At 35.9% G+C, this 22052-nt stretch overlaps 2 protein-coding genes across 3 annotated transcripts; both read right to left on the bottom strand.

Annotated features, from left to right (window-relative positions):
* Positions 1-1989: 1989 nt before the first annotated feature.
* Positions 1990-3220, bottom strand: LOC135617459 (probable pyridoxal 5'-phosphate synthase subunit PDX1.1). The gene has a single exon (XM_065117674.1). It carries the CDS (start codon positions 3143-3145, stop codon positions 2210-2212), a length of 936 nt encoding a protein of 311 aa, XP_064973746.1. The 5' UTR covers positions 3146-3220; the 3' UTR covers positions 1990-2209.
* Positions 3221-4233: 1013 nt separating this feature from the next.
* LOC103974793 (uncharacterized) lies at positions 4234-17888 on the bottom strand. Of its 2 annotated transcripts, XM_065117673.1 has the most exons (6): positions 16623-17887; positions 16267-16520; positions 7436-8452; positions 6988-7213; positions 5151-5293; positions 4234-4696 (listed from the first exon to the last, which is right to left on the bottom strand). In XM_065117673.1, the coding sequence occupies exons 1-6, from the start codon at positions 17716-17718 to the stop codon at positions 4394-4396; spliced, it is 3039 nt and encodes a 1012-aa protein (XP_064973745.1). In that variant the 5' UTR covers positions 17719-17887; the 3' UTR covers positions 4234-4393. The 2 variants fall into 2 exon arrangements, with proteins under 2 accessions (XP_064973745.1, XP_064973744.1); XM_065117672.1 differs by having other exon boundaries at positions 16267-17888.
* Between the last annotated feature and the right edge of the window lie 4164 nt (positions 17889-22052).

Below are 22052 nucleotides of genomic sequence, written 5' to 3'. Positions count from 1 at the left end.
TCGCTTTGGACTCTCGATAGTGGGGGAAATCTCAAGAATCAATCTTCCCCTTGATCGTAGGATGATGTCTAGTCATGAAGATTTGACAACCACAGTTATGCCACTTTGATCTTAGATGTCTTTTTTCAATCCATTCGTAGAGAACCATTGGATTGTTGGGATTTGTGGCGATGTGTTTATGGTCTTCTAGTCTTACCTCGAATGAAGATTAATTTTTTTGCTGGAAACTCCTCCATCACAGCCTCTCAACATCCACTAGGCTTGCTGCCATTGGAATGAGCATCAACCTCTTTGTGTCCATTTTGTAATAGCTCTCCGGAGATTGTCGAGCATTTGTTCTCTCATTGCAATCATGCATCGCAGGTGTGGAATCCAGTACGTGATGATAAATGTCACTGCAGCAATTTCCAGCAAGAGTTCGATCTCAGTTAGCTGCTCAGACAACAATCTACAGCAGATGAACAGGAAATATAATCTGACACATTGTTCAGGAAGGAATAGGAAGAGAGCTTGGGAGAAAAGAGATGACAAATGGGAGACAGGCAGGGATAAAGGAGAACAGGAGAAGCTATTAATTAGGAAGCACAAAATGCAGATCGAATCAAAATTTTCAACTACTTTTTTCTAATAAACTAACTAGAATTTAACTCAAATCAAACCCTAACTAACCAAGGGCCTTCCTTACCTGAAGAACAACATCATGACATCCAGATTCAATATAGCTGAATACCCTTCTACTTCTGCACAGCAAACATTTCTGAACAGATCAGACCTGTAGGATGAATATTGTTCTTGTGGCTATGGAATCAATGCTTAGGCTTCAGTTATATGCATAACAAGACAGTAGAATAACTTTTTTTTTTTGCTTTTAGGAAAGAGATGAATGGGAATATCCAAATATGAGCAGCTATCAAGCAAGCTATTACTAACAAACCTGTAAAAGTACTTCAATAATTGAGCATACTAAGTTAAAAGGCTACCACGGAAACTAGAATGCCGACTCTTAGAATTGTATACCAGATGGACCACCCACCGAAGCAGTCTTGCATAAGAATCAAAGACAAAAGGACATGTGCATTAGCACATGAGTTATTCAACATAATCTCCTCTTTAATTCATTCATCATAGCCACCAATCAACTGCTGCCACCATAACCATCGAATGCTTAACCTCCTATCGATTTAGTCATCTTACCATGAGCTCCGGATCCTGCCTCAAGTTGGGTTGAGTGGTAATTTATTTTAATCCATTATTTCCAATCAAATCAGATGGTTCAACTGCAAGAATGTTTACAGTTCTCAGTTCCAAGAAGAATATAGTTTTGTGAGTTCCTAGGATCACAAAAGTCCACAAAGTACTGGTTAAATGCAATTGGCTAGTGTGCATCATTATAATTTTCCACAAGAACTAGTTCACCTAAAATAGTGTCTGCACTTAACATCAAGCATGTCAAGTTCATCAGCAATGAGTCGCAATCATTCATCAAATGAACCACAGGTTTGGTGTTCATGCATGTCAAGTTCATCAGCAATGAATCGCATTCATTCATCAAATGAACCACAGGTTTGGTGTTCATGCATGTCAAGTTCAACAGCAATGAGTCGCAATCATTCATCAAATGAACCTCAGGTTTGATGTTCTTTTGTAATGCCGTTATTACTTATGTTGAAGTTATCCTTATAAAAGAAACAGACCTCATATCAGAGAACTTCAAAGAAGCATAACATGCCTCCCCTGAAAACTAAAAAGGAAGAAGCATACCACATCAGTCAACAGTGTATCATCCTTCTTTTGGAATGTTCCTTTCCATTGATAAGTAACTATGTAGAACAATTCGCTGGAATATCATCCGTTTGAGTCAATCGCAAATCCTTCAGCATTGAACACAATAATTGTCAGTATCATCAAAACATGTTAATACATGTAAAGAAAGAAAAGCACCATGCGTCGAGGTAAACGGAAGAAGAAACATCAGAGACACATATCATGTATGATCCATGAAATGTATTATTAAGCCATAGAAATCAAACAGGCATCTGATGAATCAAGCACACTTGTAGTTTTGTGACACACAAAAAGTTAGGGTTTAAAAGCAGAATATTTCAGTCGCTATAAAGCAAGTAACTTCAAAGCAACAATTTTGGTTCAGTTAAGAAACGACCCAACTACGGAACTGAAGGGAAAGGACCGATTTGTTTATGCTTCTCTGTTATTCCGAGCGGCTAGCGAACCTCTCGACATTGGCGTCGTTGAGATTGCTCCCCACCATGGCCTCCCCCAGGCCGCAGCTCACCTCCGCCAGGATCTCCGGGTCGGTGTAATGGGTGACTGCCTGCACGATGGCTCTGGCCCTGCGCGCGGGGTCTCCGCTCTTGAAGATGCCGGAGCCAACAAACACGCCATCGCAGCCGAGCTGCATCATGAGGGCAGCATCGGCAGGGGTGGCGACCCCGCCGGCGGCGAAGTGGACGACCGGGAGCCTGCCGAGCTGCTTGGTCTGCATGACGAGGTCATAGGGGGCCGCGATGCGCTTGGCGAAGGCGAAGACCTCGTCGTCGTCCATGTTGCGGAGAGCGCGGATGTCGCCCATGACGGAGCGAACGTGGCGGACGGCCTCGACGATGTTTCCGGTGCCGGCCTCGCCCTTGGTGCGGATCATGGCGGCGCCTTCACGGATGCGGCGGAGCGCCTCGCCGAGATTGCGGCAGCCGCAGACGAAGGGCACCCGGAAGTTGTGCTTGTTGATGTGGTGCTGATCATCGGCGGGAGTGAGGACCTCGCTCTCGTCGACGTAGTCGACCCCGATGGCCTCAAGGATCTGGGCCTCGACGAAGTGTCCAATGCGGGCCTTGGCCATGACGGGGATGGTGACGGCGCGCTTGATCTCTTTGATGAGACCGGGGTCTGACATGCGCGCCACGCCGCCCTTGGCGCGGATGTCAGCGGGGACGCGCTCGAGGGCCATGACGGCGCAGGCGCCAGCCTCCTCGGCGACGCGGGCCTGCTCGGGGGTGACCACGTCCATGATCACGCCGCCGCGCAGCATCTGCGCTAGCCCCACCTTCACCGAGAAGGTGGACGACTTCTTCGGCTCCGTGAGGGCCGCGCCATTGCCGTAGACTGTCACAACGCCGCTGTCCGACATCTTCTCTATGAAACGTCCTCTTCTCGTCCTCCTCGATAAATAAGATGGGGAGGGGGATGAAAAGGCGCCTCGAATGGCCTGGAAGCTTCTCTCAGTTAGAGAGAGAGAGAGAGAGAGAGGTATTAAAGAAGACAAGCATCGGACGGCCTTCAACTCACCACATGATCTTTCCGCAGCCCTTTGATTTTTGCCGTTTCTGTTATTTTTATTATTCTAAATAGATAGATAAAGGAGAAAAGAAGCCGCATTTGTTTGTTGTGGCCAGCAAATCATACAACGTGGCTTCTTTTTGTCCTTTTACTTTTCTTTTCTTTTAAAGGGAAGGGATTAGGAAAAAAAGAAAAGAAAATGTCATGTACACAAAGAAGCCATATCAGTGAATCACAATATTTTGAGAAAAAATATTTCTAGAAAACTGATGATTTCAAGGAGAGACAGATGGTTGCGGTTATAGCAATTAAAAACATATCTATAATGAAAAGTATCGAGGAAAAAAAATATTAATTTGTTGAAGACTTTAAAAGAACAACTGGAACTAGCACATGTTATTTATGATACAGTAGGGGAGATTTATCAAAATGAAAACCATAAAATTAATTTTATGGGATTTTCTGAGAATTTGACTCTCATGATTCTTTATTATAATATTATTTATGATACTTTCCAATTACGAGCACTCAACTATCTGACAATTAAGCTCTAATTAAGCTGGCAAAACACTAATATTGAGATGTACACAGAAAAATAGCTCAGTGAACCAAACCACACCTTTAAATCATGGCAGTAGATGGTGCAGATACCTTTCTAGCATAATGCAATTCTATGCAATGCTGTTCTCAAAATGGATCTGCAGGACATGCGCCAAAAACTTCACACCAGAATCCTTGCCTAAAATTATTATAAATCAAAATACAAGACTATTATTACAAATCAATAAATGCAGACATTTCACCAAGAACTGTATGATAAGACCCGGCTTGGACAAACTTAAATGCAAATGTATCTGAACTTAAGCCACAGATCAAAAGCTACTAAGGAATCATTTGGGCTTCATCCAAGTAAAATAACAGTAGAGAGTCCAGAAAGGATGGCTTTTAAACAGGAGTATTCCCAAGAATCCAATAGATGCAACAAAAACTTTTACATGGCTTCATGTTGTTATTTAGTTACACTTTACAAAGAATACATTAAGCCTATTTACATCTTGAACACTCTGACTACTCGTGCAGTAAACAGAATACACTGCTGTCAATACAATGAAGTGTTTGATAAAGACAAAGACCCCATGAAAATTGCAGGGCTTCTGTCTTTAGGCTTCCGTATTAAGTCTGGACTTGCCTTCAACAGAATATTAGAAAACAAACTCAAAGATGGACTAGACTTTGAAGGTTGGGCGAGCACAGCCAATGGCTTCTCACTTTCTCCATGACCTCGGATATCCAAATTCTCGACTGCATTGGTTGATTTGCCACAAGTGCAGCAGATCATCTTCACGAAACAAGGCTGGTGGAAGATGGACCCACACGAATTACATCTAGCAGCTTCAGCTTCCTGTAATGAAAGTAAAATTCCACCATTCACTTGACAGGATATATTCTTTGTGGACATTAGACTTCAATCCAGGCCAGTCAAGTTTGGCAGTATAATTGACCAATGTCTAATCCTAGCTGGACATAATCCACTTGCCAGTCAAGATAACCTAACCTGAACCTGACTGGTTTCTATAAGCAACAAGACTTGTTTGTATAACCAACAAGGCACAACATTACAAGGTCTGACAGAGCTTGGATTTAAGCCAGACTTATGACTAGATTAAGTTGTGATCAGGTAACCTTTAGTGTTAAAGACAGTGATCAAGTCAAGATTAATTCAACAGAAAGCAAATAAGTTGACCATAGTCAACACCAGTTGAGTGGGTGCGATAATGAGTTCAGTGGACAGGATGATCCAACTAGTTTTTGTCAAGATTGCACTAGTAAATAAGGCATCAAAGTGAGAGACTAACCTGAAAGGGAAATATAAGAGACAATGGCTCATCACAGATTTGACGGGCGGCACAAGGAACACCAGTGTCATAGCACACAAGGCACTGTTGCGTTATGTGCTCCAGGATCTTATTCGAAACAGTTTCTAACATGACAGGGAGTGCTGCCATTGTAAAGAACAGAAGAATCAGATACTGATAGAGGCACTCACAAGAGCATATTGATGAACACAAGCAAGCAGTGTCTCAGATTGTTGTAGAACTCAGATACCTAAACTTGCAGTAATATGCACAGAGATTGAATATGAAACACTTGCACATATGCATGTACATGTTCAGTAGCAAACAAATGCTACAACATTATCATGATAAACAATTAAAAGAGTATTTAATCTTGCATTTTTCCTTTGAAACTTCAGTGTTACACAGTGCTGACAGGCTCCATATGTGCCAGTAGTTCAAAGTTCAAACTTAAATGTTTTGCTTCCTCGATGTTCAATAATTATAAATGTGATTGACATATCAGGATTTTCTGAATGGGGACAACTTTCCTCAATTATGCACATCGTCACCAAATAGTCAAACAATTTATTACAGATTATTAAATAAAATCCTAGACTAATTTGATGTTTCATATGTTTGACTTTGTGCAGTGAAAAACACACAAGAACAGTTACAGACAAGTTTAGCAACTACAATCCTCTTTTTCTCCTCATCTTGTATCTTTCACTCACATCAGTTATTTGTGGTAACCAAATAGAGTAGCACAACCATTTTAAGCATCATAGGGATTAATGCCCTACAATATTCAGTTAATGCAATAATGAGATATGTGAGAGAAAGAAACAGAGATGGAACTTGGCTGACTCAAATCCACAGCAAGAGATTTGGATCGAAATTGGACCTAGTGATAAAATATTTCCTGATTAGTTGCGATCTTGAAGAACCAGTCAAAAGACAGCAGGGAGAGGATGACAATCACTCAGGGTTAGATATGACTCAATTGATTTTCTAAAGGTCCCATCTATCGAATGCAATTGATGTATATGATGAGAAGAACATAGATTCTAACTTGACATTGTTGACATAGAAATGTCTGATCCGGACAAAAAGAGGTCTAAGATATCATTTAAGAAGAAAATAAAAACTCACAACTTGTTCTTCTCTAGTTAGTTAGATAATATATTACAGCTACCAAAGAATCTAATGATAGTAGAGTAGGATAAAAGTGACAAAGAATGCAGGAACCAAACAAAAAGAAAAAGGATTGAAGATAAGAAGGAAAATAAAATAAGAAAGGAACTTAACAGAAAAGAAGTTAACAGGAACCAAACAAAAAGAAAAAGGATTGAAGATAAGAAGGAAAATAGAATAAGCAAGGAACTTAACAGAAAAGAAATAGTTCGAGACTACTTGCCATGAAATTTTGGCTCAAAAAATAAAATGGTCAGCCACCTTGTTTTACCCCTTCAATTTCTTCTTGCACGAGTCATCCAGAGAAAGGATAGAAGGATATCTTGAATTGAAAGAGTAAAATATTGAGGATAATCAAATAGTTGTCACAAAGTCCTCATTCTTCTTTTAAAATTGGAACACGGGTTCAGTGTTTGATGGAAATTATGTATGGCAACAATGTCAATAGAAACTGAAATGGAAGTTGACAAATTAAGAATGTGAATTACATGCAAATGCTCTTGCTAGATGGTTTATAATCTCACAATTAGGCCCCCTGATGCCATCCTTCTATATTGGTATATGTTATATAATGTCCCACCCGCTGCAAATATGCCTTCATATATTGCTTTCCAGATGTATGCATAATAAATCAAATATTGGACGAATGCAAATAATAATGTACCTGCAAATGCCCCTTTTGATAGATCAACAAGATCTCGAAGTGCAAAAAAATCATTGCTTTCAAGAAGATGACAACGAGATCTAAAGCCTCTCTGAATTGAGATTCGAAAAGGGCAGCGAATATAAGGGAACATGGCACCTATGTTCTTCCTGATTCCCATAACATGAAGCAAAGCTGGCACTTTGGAGAACAGAAAGGGGTTGATTGCACTCACACATAGCATTGGCTGGGAAAAAAATGTGACATGTATTAGCATTTAGCATCATATTGGCAACAAAATACTTAATGCTCTTGATGTTACAAGTTTAAGAAGGCTAGACTATATTATGCCTAACCTTCAAAAGAATCTAGAAATTTTTAAAATAATAGACCAGAATCTTGCCAACATCAAAAAATTTTAAGGATGATATACATAGTGCAACTGCAAACAATGTTATTTCCAGATTACCTGGTCATAAATGGAATCCAAATATGCTTTTGCTAGCTGAGAAACTGGATAAAGAGAAAAATCCCAAAGATGCAAGATTTTTGCTGGCAGAACCGAAGTATCATTTGTATGGCATGTTGCACAAAATAACTGGCCACTGTACTCACAAAACCGTGGCCTTTTCCAACCTAATGTCTGAACAAGATCCCTCAACAATGTCTTTCCAGCATCCAAATGTTTGTGGCATCCTGCACAAGTATAGTGTTGTAATTCCAACAACTTTTGCATAGACTTTTGAGGCTTTATGCTAACGATTAGTGGTATTGTCTTCCCTAATTCAGAAATATTTTCTGGAGACTCCTTATAAGTTGAAAATTTTGAATTCCAACCCTCCCCAAACTTTATGAACGATTGAGGAACTAGAGCTTTCAACAAATTAGAGTTAATAGCCACCTTGCCTGGGGATAAAAAACAAAGTAGAGGGCTAGGAAATCCAAAAGGATATCTGGAATTAAGAACTGAGCGTAAACACTCTTGAATAAGAGCACTTCTATTGCTGACAACAATTGGTGAAGCATTTCCAAATATTTTCATGGATTCTCTCTCAACAAAGGACCATTGAGAAGGAAGACTTAAATCATGGTCAGAAAACAGAGTTTTTAGCTGCTGGTAAAGTGCAAAGAAATTGCGATAGCGTCGTTCAACCTCCCATTGATCCTTAGCGCTCCACACTCTTAATATGTACACAGTATATTGCTTGACACCAACCAATCTTTCCCCAAAAGAAACATCTCCTATTTTCTGTTTTGCTCCAATGACCTCAACCCAATCAATACTGGAAGGGAATTGAGGAGGTGGATTAATATCATCTGTGCCAGAAGTAGAAGCGGTAGAGCTCCCATCTCTGAAATGATGAGACTGATGATTTAAGTACTGATGGTTGACCACAGGCCTGGTTCCACTTCCTGTATCTAACAAAATTTCCTCCATCTCTAGAACCATTTCATCATATACATCACCAGAATCCTGTTTCTGAATCTACATAGTAAACAATACAGTTTAATGCTCAACAAGAAGAATATACAAAAATAATTATCACCTAACATAATTATGTGAAGTTACTGCTTGTACAAATTTCAGCAAAACTTCAGTGTTGGCTTGGAGGTTAAGACGGGGTTAACTAATGGCCTCAAGCTTAACCAGCCAAACTTTATATGTTATTCTGACCGAGTCAAAACTATCAGATGAATGATAAAACTACACATTGAGAGTGGAGGGTTAAGAAAGCCCTCTACTCTACCATGTCAATGAAGACCATTCGAGTGGTTAATGAGGTAAGCAACCATGAAAAGAAAAGAGTTTCAGGGCTAACTTAGCTCTGGATATACAAGCTAATTTATTATGACCCAAAACAAACATGAAAGAAAGGGGAGTAAAGGAGGGGGCAGTTATCAATGGCGTACTTGGTTTGTGGTAGGTTGGAGGCTAAAGTACGGCCCACATGGTGAATCTTGAGACCAAAACTTGCTAAATACATTCAACATACTTTGACAAATTATTTTGGTCCATATCTGATTTACGATTGATGGTGTCTTATGACTAATTGATGAATATTTCAATTGTCTGATTAAACTGAGGGGTGGCCACTGTTTTGACAGAGAACTGGTACAAGGTGGGAAGAACTTTGTCTTGCTACTTTGCATGAGATTTTTTTATTTTATACATTTTGCATCATTAATAATTTTATTTTGGAGTGTTCGGTTTAAGGATCTCACATCTGTATTAGTCGGTTGAGGGGCATGCACTGTTTGGACATGGAACCGGTAGGGGGAACCTACGAATAGTCCCAGTACTTCACATGAGTTTCCGATTCTTTATATATTCTGCATTAGTCTAGCTCAGTTGTGTAACAATTTGATGGAGTCAATAAGCCCCTTGTTTTCTTTATCTCAAAAGCTTTTAAGATTAGACTCAACAAACAAAGGGCCATCACTATCTAGTCTCCATCCTCAAGTCTTGCCAGAGGATAGACTAAAATAGCACCTGGAAATCTGATAACATTTCAGTATTTTCCCTTATCCACTCCTTTATGTCTTTCTCCTAGTGATTTAAAAAGCGTTAAACGTCAAAAGACGCTAAGATCCCAAAATGCTCAAGGCGCTAAGTATTTACCTAAGCGCTCACTTGAGTAAAATTAAGTACTCTGAAATATTAAAATATAATAAATATATAATAAATATGATAAATATTATTATATAAATTAAAATATAATATTAAATTAAAAAGATCTAAAGTACCAAGTCACATTATCCATCTTCTAATAACAAAAATGTTAAAAGACTCAAAACAATAAAGTTTTACATCAAATTCAATCATCATCATAATCAATATCATCATTTTCAAACATTTCATCATCTTTCTCTTTCTCTTGTCCGTCTTCAACAAAATATATTTCCTCCTCTTCATCGATGGCAAGAGATGAGCTTGAGACTTTTGCACTCATTTTTTCCTTCGTCATTTGTCTTGTATATATCTGTATTTCTCCAACACCTAAGGCTCATGTCACACCTCCTCATATCTGTCATCTTCAAATACAAGCTCATCTTCGATATCTTGCAAGCTAGCACCCACTTCCCTTACCAACCACTCATTTGAATCATCAATATCTTGTCATGAAATTAGATCAATGTTATTTTGCAAATTGGATCAATATCTTATCTTCAATGCTTGATTATACTTTATATAAACAAGATCATGTAATCGTTGATGCCTACACCAATTTCTTCTCTTTGTGTGAATCTATCATGTTATATAATTTAAATATATATTAATATATCTATTCGAAAAAAAAATGATTAATTGAAACAAAAATATTTTGTGATCCTTACATGCTCATAGACATTCCAATTTTACTCATCACCTACAACACTACATGTTAAACTAAGAATTTTGATAGCCAATTGTTAACAATAACATACATGTTATTGATTAAGTTCGAGGTAGAATTTCTAAATAGACTCTCCACCGTTTAGTTGCAAAATTTACTTTATTATTAACAATAACATACTAACATGAAATTAATTATATAAATTTATTAATACTTGGGATTGTAGTTGTCCTAGATCAAATTATTATTGGAATTCCAAAAAGACCTCGGCATTCTTATATAAAGATAATTCACGTATGATTTTATCTTGCACCTCAAGGCTTGGAATCATTCTTGCAATGCAGTGATATAACTCATTTACAACTTTTACATTAAACTCAATGGATGTGTTTTTATAAAAGAATTTTGGGTTCAAATAATATCCTACTACATGTAATGGACGATGAAGTTGACAATTCCATTTTTCGTCAATGATTACAATTATTTTTTTATACGTTTATTTATTTCTATAAAAAAAAACTTTTGAATCGTCTCCTTTACTCTATCTATAACCTTATAAATATATCTTATTATCGACTTCTTTTTATTATCTATCAACCGAAGGACTCAAACAAGAGGGTCCATTACCTTTAATATATAAACTATAAGATTCCAAAATGACGACATTAAGATGATATCACCGGCTCTCTTGCCCTTTGCTTCTTTTGCTCATTTACTTATCACTCATTTCTCCGAGATAAACATGTTTCTCAAGTTATGTGTTTAACGATGCATACTCTATAATACCAAGAAGGAAGTAGCAAATCGGGTGACACCATATTTCACCAATTCTTTATTGCCTATGAATTCTCTCATCATATTCAAAGCCCCAATATGATTATAGAAAAATCCAACAAAAAAGATTGTCCTTTCTAAAGTCTTCTTGATTTCAGGAATCTTTTCAATATTCTCCAACATTAAATCAATACAATATACTGTATGTGGAGTCCTATATAAGTGTTGTATTTTTACTTTAAGTAGTTTATCTAAGACAAAGGATAATAAAATTGATAAGCTTAGAAGTCACATAGTTATTACATTCAAATTAAAGACAGAGTAATTAAAATATTAAAATTTTAAAAGATAAATCTTACCAGCTAACACATAGTTGCTTCCCTTATTGGTTATAATGGATGACATTTTGTACAACAATTTCTTCCACATACTTATTAAGCAAATTATATATCTTTTCTCCAAATTTCATAAAAGATGATGCATCTATTGACTTCACAAACATGATTCTTAAATAATAGTTGATCATAAAATTAAATATACTCATACGTTTCCTATCAGTCCAAGCATTTGACATAATAGAGCAATCATGCTTTGCCCATGATTCTTTATGATCCTTTAATAAGTCATTTATATAATCCAACTTTTTTTTCAATAATGAAACTCGCAACTCATAATAATTTAGGATGTTTTAATCTCCCACCATATCTTTCAATAGCTTCAATAATCTTCTTAAAACTATCTAAATGATAAGTACTAAGGGGAAGGCTAGCCTAATAGAAGAAGCAAGCAATATGCTAAATTATTCTTCCCCTTATTTACTTATATTTGTTTATCTTAATTTTGATCCTGCTTACGCTTATTGCTTTTGTGATCCTTGATATATATATAAGTCCATCAGTTCCTTTTTACCTTTCTTAACAACTATAGCTTCTTTTCCTTTTCTTTCATATACTCATTTTCCACTTAAATAGACACTTTTAGAATAATTTTCTTCTTCTTCATCTCTAATATGTTCAACAATATCCTCTGGTAAAAATCTCATAAGATTCATTCCTTTGTATCCTTTTTTTAGTTATATAAGCTAGCATCTCTTCTTTTACATCAGGTGAACACTTCTTGTAGATTGATGCATTCTTGAAATTTCTTACCGGATGCTGCTTTGCACAAAGAATATCACCTCTAATAAAAGATGCAAATAACTGCATTAGGTTCCTTAGGATTCTTTAGATAATTGTATTTCAAAGCAGGATCCTTTCTTAATTTTTTTAAAGAATCTTCTGAATTGCTTTATACACTTGCCATTAATAATAATTTTAAATAAATAGAGATTAACAGTGTTAAAATCTAAATAGTATATTATCAATCTATATAGAGATTGCTTTATACAATAGTTAATAATCTATTGTTAACAATATATTATTTACTGTTAACAGTAGGTAGAGGGGGAGAAAAGTATCACCGACAGTGGAAAGTGAGGAAGGAGAGGGCAGCGGTGATAGAAGAACTTTCGGACGACAACGACAGCGATGGAGGAAGCTGCAAATGACAGTAGCAGTAGCGAAGGAAGCTGCAAACAACAATAGCGACAGCAAAGGAAGCTGCGGACGATAGTAGCGACAGCGATGAAAGCTGCAAACGGTGACGTCGTGGGCAGGGGAAGCTTCAGAGGTGTTCGTCGGTGGTGGAGGAAGTTGTAGTCCTCTCCCTCGACGATAGAAGGAATTGCACATGGAAGCATCGACGACGAAAGAAATTGTGCACGAAGGTTAGGCCGTCAGACCCGTCCATCGGCGACAAAGGAAGCCTCGATCCTGTGCGTCGGCAACGAAGGCAGAAGTTGCACTAGGGTTGATGGTTCGAGGTCGCACGGGGGTGCGGGACGTGGGTTTTGCGGATACAATAAAAGAAAGTAGCTAGTTGGTTGCTCGCCCGAGGCGCCCAGTGCTTGGGTTCAAGCAAGTGCCTAGGTGGCACTTCATTGAAGCACATCGCCTAGTCGACCCTTAAGGCACTCACGCCTCGCCTCACCTCACCTCACCCGAGCACCTAGGCGAGCTCCTGGGCACCTATTTAAACCATTGCTTTCTTCGTTCATGTTTCTTTCCTTTGTTTCTTCTAATGATAGGCATTATTATCTTGCAGTATACCATGGCTTGTGACATGTGCATACCAATCACCAATAACCAAGAGAACATGTTCTAAGAAGGAAATCATTAGTCTAATAAATACTGATGCAAATTTCAAATAAAAAATTGCCTCAAACGTCATTTCAATTGGTCATCACCTCTTAGAGTATCTTTGGTCAAGATCCATCAAATAACACTACAGACAAACAAAGAAAGCAAGGAGCCTAATTATGACAAACATCTCGATATGAACAAAAAAGCAGGCAATAGGCTCTTAACCTAGGACATTTAACATGAGAACAAAGATTGTCCATCATGATTCTTAGGCTTGTAGGCTAATTTGAATTAAAAAATGATCTGAACTAAAGCTAGTTTTGCTCAATTTTGGGTTAAAATGACCAACTTTAACAGTTTTGGTTGGTTTTATAAAGTTTCTTCCATTAGAAGTTTTGTCAAATTGGCAACACATTCTGATGAATTTATTGGATTATATCTACCAGACACAGTTAGTTATATTGGATTCATGCTTATTTTTATGGTGGATTTTTTTAAAAAAAAGTATATCCACTAATTATATTAATGTTATTAAATATATGATAATGTAATTATTAGTGTTAGAACTATAAGGAGTGTATCTAGTGAGTTTCTCATAAGCATAAAACTACACTAAAGATCCGCATTAAGTTTATATCTTTTCATATTAATAATAGATGAACTTACTAGTCATACACATGATAGAACCCTTAATGTATGTTATTTGCTCATTGTATCGTCTTAATTGATGAGAGCTTAAGTGGAATTAATTATAAACTTGAACTGTAGATGCATTCCTTAAAAACTAAAGGTTTTAAATTAAGTAAGACTAAAACTGATTATATAAGATGTAATTTTATTAATACTGGGAATTATCACAAAAATATAATTAAGTTGGATAGACAAGAAGTTTCTTTAAGTAATAACCTCAATTATCTTGGATCAATTATTCAACAAGATGGAGAGATCGATGAAGGTATTATTCATAGAGGAAAAACAGGTTAAAATGACAAGGGGCGTTAGGAGTCTTATGTGATCATCAAATACCTTTGATATTAAAAGAAAAGTTTTACAATATAATTATGAAATCAATAATACTGTATAGATTTAAGTGTTGCTGAGATAGATATGTACAGTTACTAAAAAAGATAAGAAAAGAAATATTTTTATTCGTGAACAATTAGGTATCGCTTCAATAACGGATAAGATGAGATAAAATCGTTTAAAATAGTATAAACATGTATTTAGGAGACCTATAGATGCGATAGTTAGGAAAGGTAAAATTATTAATATTAGTTGTATGAGAAGAGATAGAAGAACTAAAAAGACTTTAATAGAAACTATAAATAAAGACTTAAAAGACTCTAAACTTAACTAAACATATGGCTTTTTACAAATTTCAATTGCAGCAAAAGATCCACGTAGCTAACCCCAAATAGTAGTAGTTGTTGTTATTGTTATTGTTGTTCATGCTAATTGTTGGATACACTCAGTTTGTCAAGCACCGGAGTGTTTTAGCACCAAAAGTTTTGATACATGCATGATGTAAGATTGACTTTAAGCAAACTCAACAAAATTATACCCTTTCTATGGTTAAACATGCTAAATGCAAAAACTAAATGTGCTTCATTCTGCTTCATTGTGATATAAGCTCTATGAATAATTTAATATTCTACAAACTGAGAAATTTTATTACCAACTTTATAATAGTTTGCAGTTACATATGATCAGACAGGTAGCTCTTGACGATGGGTCTCCAAGCATGTAGTTCCAATAGTTTTAGCCTAAAAGTAAGAGAACTTCAATAACATCAATTTTGGCCAAGATAACTGACCAGAATAGTGAAAGATAAGTTTTCTTATCCATTTTATTCTTATTATTATTATCTTTGCAATCTAGAATGCAATACCTGGACCAAAATTGTTGAATTAAAAACTCAGTAACCACATCCACAACCAAAAACTAAATAGATTCTTAAAAGCATATACAAAGGCCAATATATCCATAAATTAAGGTCATCTATAGTACTTTCAAGTTCCTACCATAGAAAACCTCGAAACTGATCCTAATTTCATGCTAGAACCTCGCAAGATTCTAGCAAGTGTTTTAATAAGAACCAACAAGCTTTTAGATTTTATTCCTGGACAAGATTCTAGCATTGTTTTAATAAAAACCAACAAGATTTTAGATTTTACTCCATGGACAATATTCTAGATTCGTGCTAGAATCTCGCAGTTATCTTGTGGTGCTTTGTCTCTTGCATAATAGGTATCAGAAGATATGCAAGTAAATTGCAAACAGTGGCCCATGGACAATATTTTGTTCCTGGATTATCAGGAAAATGGGAAAACATACCATTGCTATCAGCTTCTACCCACAGGAGAAAATGTCTTAGCTTCCTTTAGAGGTTGAAGAATACAAATTGAACATTCTTGCTTCGTATATGCTACAGCCAACTTCACCAGTTGCTACAGTATGTTCCTCAATTCAATGAGTTCATTTCTCTCTCCTTTTTTTCCTCCACCAAGACATCAAATCCAAGATATCAGGGAAATATAACTTAGTTCAAAAGTGAGGTTTCACTGGCAGGTTCATAAGCAGAGCTGACAATTTATAAAGATTTTCCAAAGCTCAATGACATCTTCCAACGGATGGAAAGCATTAAAAAGCATAATCCAGTGTCTTCTCTGAAAGTCAAACATAATGCCTAAGGCTATTAGCAAACATAAAAACTAAACTAGTAAGAGATGTTTGCAGCCTAAGTGAAAAAAAAAAAAAAAAAAACATATTTGATATGTATTATCCACTTAATTGTTTGCAAATAAATTCAATGAGTTCTAGTCATATAATGAAACAACTCTAAACAGAAAAAAGATCACATTCATGGTGATGTCTTTAGAACAGTTCAGGATTCGACCAAAACTCAACTCAATGTCATAATTAGACCTCTCAAATGTTGACAAAGTATAGCAAATGGGAGATATCTATTGATTCACTTGTATCATAAGTAAAAGCAAATTGCATTTGCTGACCTCATCAGTTACAATATTTTCTTCTGATAAATCCGTAAAATTTAAACTCCCGTCCAACTCTATCTGGAAACTTGAACTCTGGCCACTGTGGACCACTGGCAATAGCAAACTTGGCTTATCATAGTCTTGACCAAAACATTTTTCATGTCGAGATGTTCCAACTGAAATGGAAGAAATCTTTATGACAGTATCAGTGTCAGCAGAAGCTGGCTCACCAAACACCTGTCTTTCTGGAGCTTCATCCACATGAACATCTGCAACAATCCCATCACTTATTGAATAGAAATCTCCTTTCAGACCTTTGTACATAGACTTGATCTGATCTTCTAAAGTATATTCTCCAAGAAGAAACTTACCCTTGTGTGAAAGTTCAGAGTTAGGTTGATCGGTAACTTGGAATTTATGGTTCACTGCTGATACATCCACGGCATCCTCATCTTTCTCTACGTCATGAAGAGGATCAATAACATGACTGTTGGATAGTAATGGAAGATGTCCATCACCTTTTGCAGGTACAGTTTGCTGGAAATTAGGTTGATCTTGGTAAAGTGACAGAGATTGTAAACTAAGTCCACCATTTTCTCGCATAAGCTCATCCAAATCATCAGAACCGTAAGCTACAGATGAGTTCATTAGAAGTGGGTTAAGGTTGTCATGTTTAGTCTCATCAATGCACCGCAAGTTTTCACTCAGACCATTTGCATTTTCACAATCTGTGCCATATTCAAGCATCGAGTCCTCACCGTCCGAATGTTCACATCTGGAGGGTCTATCCTCATCTGATTCCATCATCACATCACGAGAGGAAGAGCCTAAATTCCCCAAAGAACCAACCTCTTCAGCACCAGCCATCGCACAAAGCAAAGAACTTTGGTCAGAATATCCGTCATCACGTCCCATGGAGATCACATCTCGATCCAAGAAGTCTACTTCTTTCCCATTACACGGCACTGCTTCCTGCTGGTCCTCAACTACCCTTAGCTGCGTGCTTTCACCCGGACGGTCGACAGATGCAGGACGCAACCTGGACCCGGTGCTGATTCTGGGCAACGAACCCATCCGATCCGACAAGGCCAGCAGATGCTGGGACGGGGAAGAACAATTTTCTCTCGGCGACGTAACGGCGCCCTCCTCCGAGTACCGATTGAAGCGATCCCAAGAAGCAGCGATGTCCCCACCGAGCCGACCCCTCTGGGAATTCTCTATCGCGCCACATACGTCAGAGAAATCGAGCAGGTCGGCGTAGTTCCCGACGGAGCTGCAGAGGCTGGCGCTGCCGAGCGCCGAATTGGCGCTGCAGTACCGCTCGAGCTCCGAGTCCTCACCGTCGCAGGATGAATAGTTGGAGGCGGAGGGCGAGGCGTCGTCGGCGTCGGAGCCGCAGCCGTGCTGCTGGGGAAAGAACTCATCGAATGGGTCGGCAGGCGCGGCCGGAGGAGATCCCGCCTCCATGGATGAAGAAGGTTGTGCAAGATCGTCGCTTTCTGAGAGGGATTCAACTACGACGAGAGAGAGAGACGATGGTGGGGTGGTGATGATGATGCAGGCGGGGATGGGTTGGTCCGGTTGGATCGGTGGATCCGAGGAGAGAGAAGAAAAGTGAGGAGTTGGTACGGGGATGATCGTAACGAGGTGAAGAAAAGAGCAGTTGCGTGGCGACATCAGGTTGTCTACTGGGCTTTCTTTCGTATGTGCTATAACGGCCCAACGTATCCATTAAAATAGAAAAAGGGATTGATAAGTGGCCCAAGAAATCCATTCACATCAAAAGAGAGAATTGACAAGTGGTCCTTCAATTTAGGACAAAATGCCGTATAAAAAAAGCCCCTTCGTAGTAATAATCCATTCACCCTTTTCTTATAAAATTTTCCACCGGAGAATCGTTAATTTTTAAAATAATAAAAATAACCTCAATCACTTCTTTATTTTTTTTTTTTCCTCAAACTTATATTAAACCGACACATTCTTTTCAACAAACTCATTCAATTTGATCAACTAATTCAACTAAGTTTATTTAACTAACTAAAAATTAAGATAGGTCCAAAGTAAGTAATAGCTACTAAATTAAATTATATATAAATATAAATATAAAATTAATCTTAAAATTATAAAATATAAATATTAGAGAAAACAATAAAATTTTCACAAAAATAATAGCATAATTTCAAGTTTTTAAGATCTGAAATAATACAAAAATACCTATTTAAAGCTTTTAAAATAGAAAAATGATCGTTAAGATTTTATAAGTCAATTTCAATATTTCCTATAAATAAATAAAAATAAAAAATAAATAAAATTGGGTTACTTTATTTTTAGATACCACCAGCAATGTAATCTCATTTAAAAATAAATAAAACACAGATATCCTTTTTATTCCCACAAAACTACCATATGTAATAATATTCAAATAGTTTTTTCCTCGAGTGGCTGTAAATTCACCTTAAATTAGTATAATTATGAAAATATGATACAATTTCAAGCTTTTAAGAGCTAAAATAAAAATAAACTATCGATTATTGTCATGCCCCTCTCAAATATCGATCATATTTAAAATTTTCATCACAAATCAATTTAGGATCTTAACTAACATTTGAGGACACAGAAAAACCCGTATAATTTATAATCATATATCACATCACTCGATAATTCCAACCCAAGCCAACTTAACAAACATGAACAACATTTATAAATTCACAAGTTAAGTAATTTATACAATCAGAACTCCAACCATTTACCACAAGTTCATATCATCGTAAACTAGACTTAACATTTCGAAATTCCAAATAAGAGAGATCTTATAACACTTTTACACGGTATATCCATTTTGATTCATCGACAACATTTCATTACATACAAAATATGCTTATACAACAATAACATAATAACCAACAAGACTTGCCCACAATTCTGAATAGCTATCCACTGCCTCAACCCAATTTTAATATTTAAACAAGTAACAAGTTATTCTAAAAAATTTATATAGCAACAGAGTGAGCATATAAAGCTCAACAAGTGACTAACATATCCATGACAAAAGAGAACAATTTCCAAACAAATAAGGTTTCAAAATACAAGGCAGAATATAAAGAATTCATAGACGTAATCTCACTAGGTGCAGAATCACAAATGTCATTTCAATCAAACATATTTGGTTCATAACAGATGGAGCATAGAGAAATTGGAGCATATTAATAACCAATAAAACGTTTTGGAGCTTATCAATGACGTATGAAAGGTTTCTAAGCATATCAATAGCAAATAGGACATTCCAGAATATATCAATAGTATATGAAATATTTCAAAGCGTATCGATGGTGTACGAACATTTCGGAGTATATCAAAGAATGATGCGAAACAGAAGTTGAAAAATCATATTTGATGTTGCATTCGTATCTTTCTTATTCAAAGCACATACAAAAATATATAACCAAAGCTCTAGATATCATATCAAACATATAGAAGGTGTAGTGGGACCACAGATAGAATATGATTCATCTATTTCTGAATAACCACTAGACAAAAGTCTCCGGAGCTCCATCCACCCACGTTTGGGTGAAGTCAGAGGGGGTCGACAGAGCATCACAGGCTCTATGCATAACTCCCTTTATCATTTCTAGCAAAGGTACACATTATCCCACAACACCATAGTACAAAATGACAGTATGAACAATAAATAGTACATATTGGAAGCACACGTAGAACAATAAAACGTATATATACCTTTACAAGTCAATACGATGCAAGCAATAATCTTTCATAAATATATTCAGATTTGACAGAAAATGAAAGCAAGAGTATACACGGATTCCAAGCAATTATATATAGCTCAATTCAAATAAGAAGGTTAGATGAATTCAATATCCAAAGGAATAAAACTAGAATAGGCACATATCGAAAGCAAATGCGGAACAATGGGATATACATGTGCCTATATGAGTCAATACGATATAGCATAAATGTTACACAATATGTTTCAAGAATATAAATAACTTATAGACAAGAGCAAACTAGAATTCAAGCATTAATATAAACCTCAATTGAGTGAAGTAAACTGAATGAAATCTATTTCCAAACGAATGAAAACAGAATATGCGAAATCGACCAAAGCTCGATTTCTGATAGAGTTTAAGAGGCACATTGAACAAATACTTCAGATTATCAATTATGCTCCAATACTCTCAAGAAAGCTATTGTTGAAAGATATATCAATCTATTTTCTGATGAAATAAGTTTTGTACGAATCAAGGTTTCCAACAAGGAGTTACCATTGATTTAGTAACCAAAGGTCAAAAATAAAATCACTGTTTTGCATAATTCACAGGGTCGGTTTGAATAGATAATAAGATATACATTTGAATTCTAAATTTTTCAATATATATATCAAAAGAAAGATCTATAAGTCTAGTTTCAAATGAAGTTAGTTTGGTACAAATTAGAATATCCAACAGGGACTTATAGGCATTTTAGTATCAAAAGGTCAGAAATTTTGATCCATGTTTTGCAGCATCCATAGGCTCATTTGAATAAGGTCCTGCCTAAATCCACGTTTGGTGCTAAGAATTATGGCTGAAACAATCCATAGGGGTCAATTTATCAAAAAATTTCAGATTCATGATTTTGTGTCTAACAAAGAAATATCAGGTTCTAAGCAGAAATCTTTCAGATTATTCAAAATTAATATGAGAACAGAGACTAATATTTCTGTAAGATGGGATTAGAATACTTTCCTTTGAGAATTATGACCCAAATGGGAAGATTTAAGTAAAGAAAACCCCGAATCCCCAAATTTCTCTTCTTCTTTTTCTCTCTTTTCTTTTTTTTCTTCTTTCTCTCTTCCTCTATTCTTCCACTTAGCTGCCTTCTCTAGTTCCTTCAGAACGAAGGCAGAGAGGCTTAAGCGATAGGATTTGTAATTTTATACATTTTATAATTTAATCCTTGCATTATTATATTTACGATTAGGTCCTCAGGGTTTACATATAGATCCTCAGATTTTTTTTTCTCTTTGAACATATCTCCAAATCTTATGAATAAGTTTTTTGATTTATACTTTGCTCTTTTATCAAATTTAAAATAGATTCTTATATTACAACTAGAAATTTATACGAAAATTTAGAAACGAAGGATGTTACAGTTATAAAGGCTTATAATTAAAAAAAAATATCAGTTATTAAGCCTTTGTAAGTTATTTCTATGGTTTGCTGAAAATTTAAGAATTTCTATAAAAAGTGGATTAGGATTCTATTGATTTTGAATAGAACCTCAAAAATAGTGTGAGTCAGATCTTTAAAAAATTTTATGCTTAATACTTTAGAAAATATTATCTAATAATATTCAAGTGGTTTTTGTCTCAAAGTGGTTGTAAATTCACCTTAAATTGGGTAAAATAAAAAAAATTAGTTTCCCACTTTTAAGAGCTGCAAAAAAAGTTACATATTTTAAAGGATAAAAAATATAAAAAAAATAAATATTTAGATATTTGTAAGTCATTTATAAATTTGATCATTTAAAAAATTAAGATTGAATTATACTATTTTTTGAAATAATTATTTAGGTCTTTGTAAGTTATTTACAAGTTTTTAAAAAAAATAAAGAATTTTTAAAAAAATTAGGATGTGTGTTACACTATTTTTGAATATGACCCAAAAATAGTGTAACTCAAGTTTCCAAAAATTTTTTGGGGTCTTTAAAACTTCAGAATAAAATTTATAATAATATTCAAGTAACTTTCTATCCCAAAAGAGTTGTAAATTTATCTTAAATTGAGTAAAATAAAAAATATTATA

This window comes from Musa acuminata, chromosome BXJ2-7 (genome assembly GCF_036884655.1).
Source record: "Musa acuminata AAA Group cultivar baxijiao chromosome BXJ2-7, Cavendish_Baxijiao_AAA, whole genome shotgun sequence".
Classification (NCBI taxonomy): Eukaryota; Viridiplantae; Streptophyta; class Magnoliopsida; order Zingiberales; family Musaceae; genus Musa; species Musa acuminata.
The sequence above is the reverse complement of the archived record's forward strand: the minus strand, read 5'-3'. Positions and strand labels throughout refer to the sequence as shown.

Coding starts and splice junctions, on each gene's coding strand:
- LOC103974793 (XM_065117672.1), bottom strand. CDS start 17,718: ATGGAGGCGGGATCTCCTCCGGCCGCGCCTGCCGACCCATTCGATGAG. Junction 8,453..16,266: donor AAAATATTGTAACTGATGAG/GTCAGCAAATGC, acceptor TTTACTATGTAG/ATTCAGAAACAGGATTCTGG. Junction 5,294..6,987: donor ATCAAAAGGGGCATTTGCAG/GTACATTATTAT, acceptor TTACAATGGCAG/CACTCCCTGTCATGTTAGAA.
- LOC135617459 (XM_065117674.1), bottom strand. CDS start 3,145: ATGTCGGACAGCGGCGTTGTGACAGTCTACGGCAATGGCGCGGCCCTC.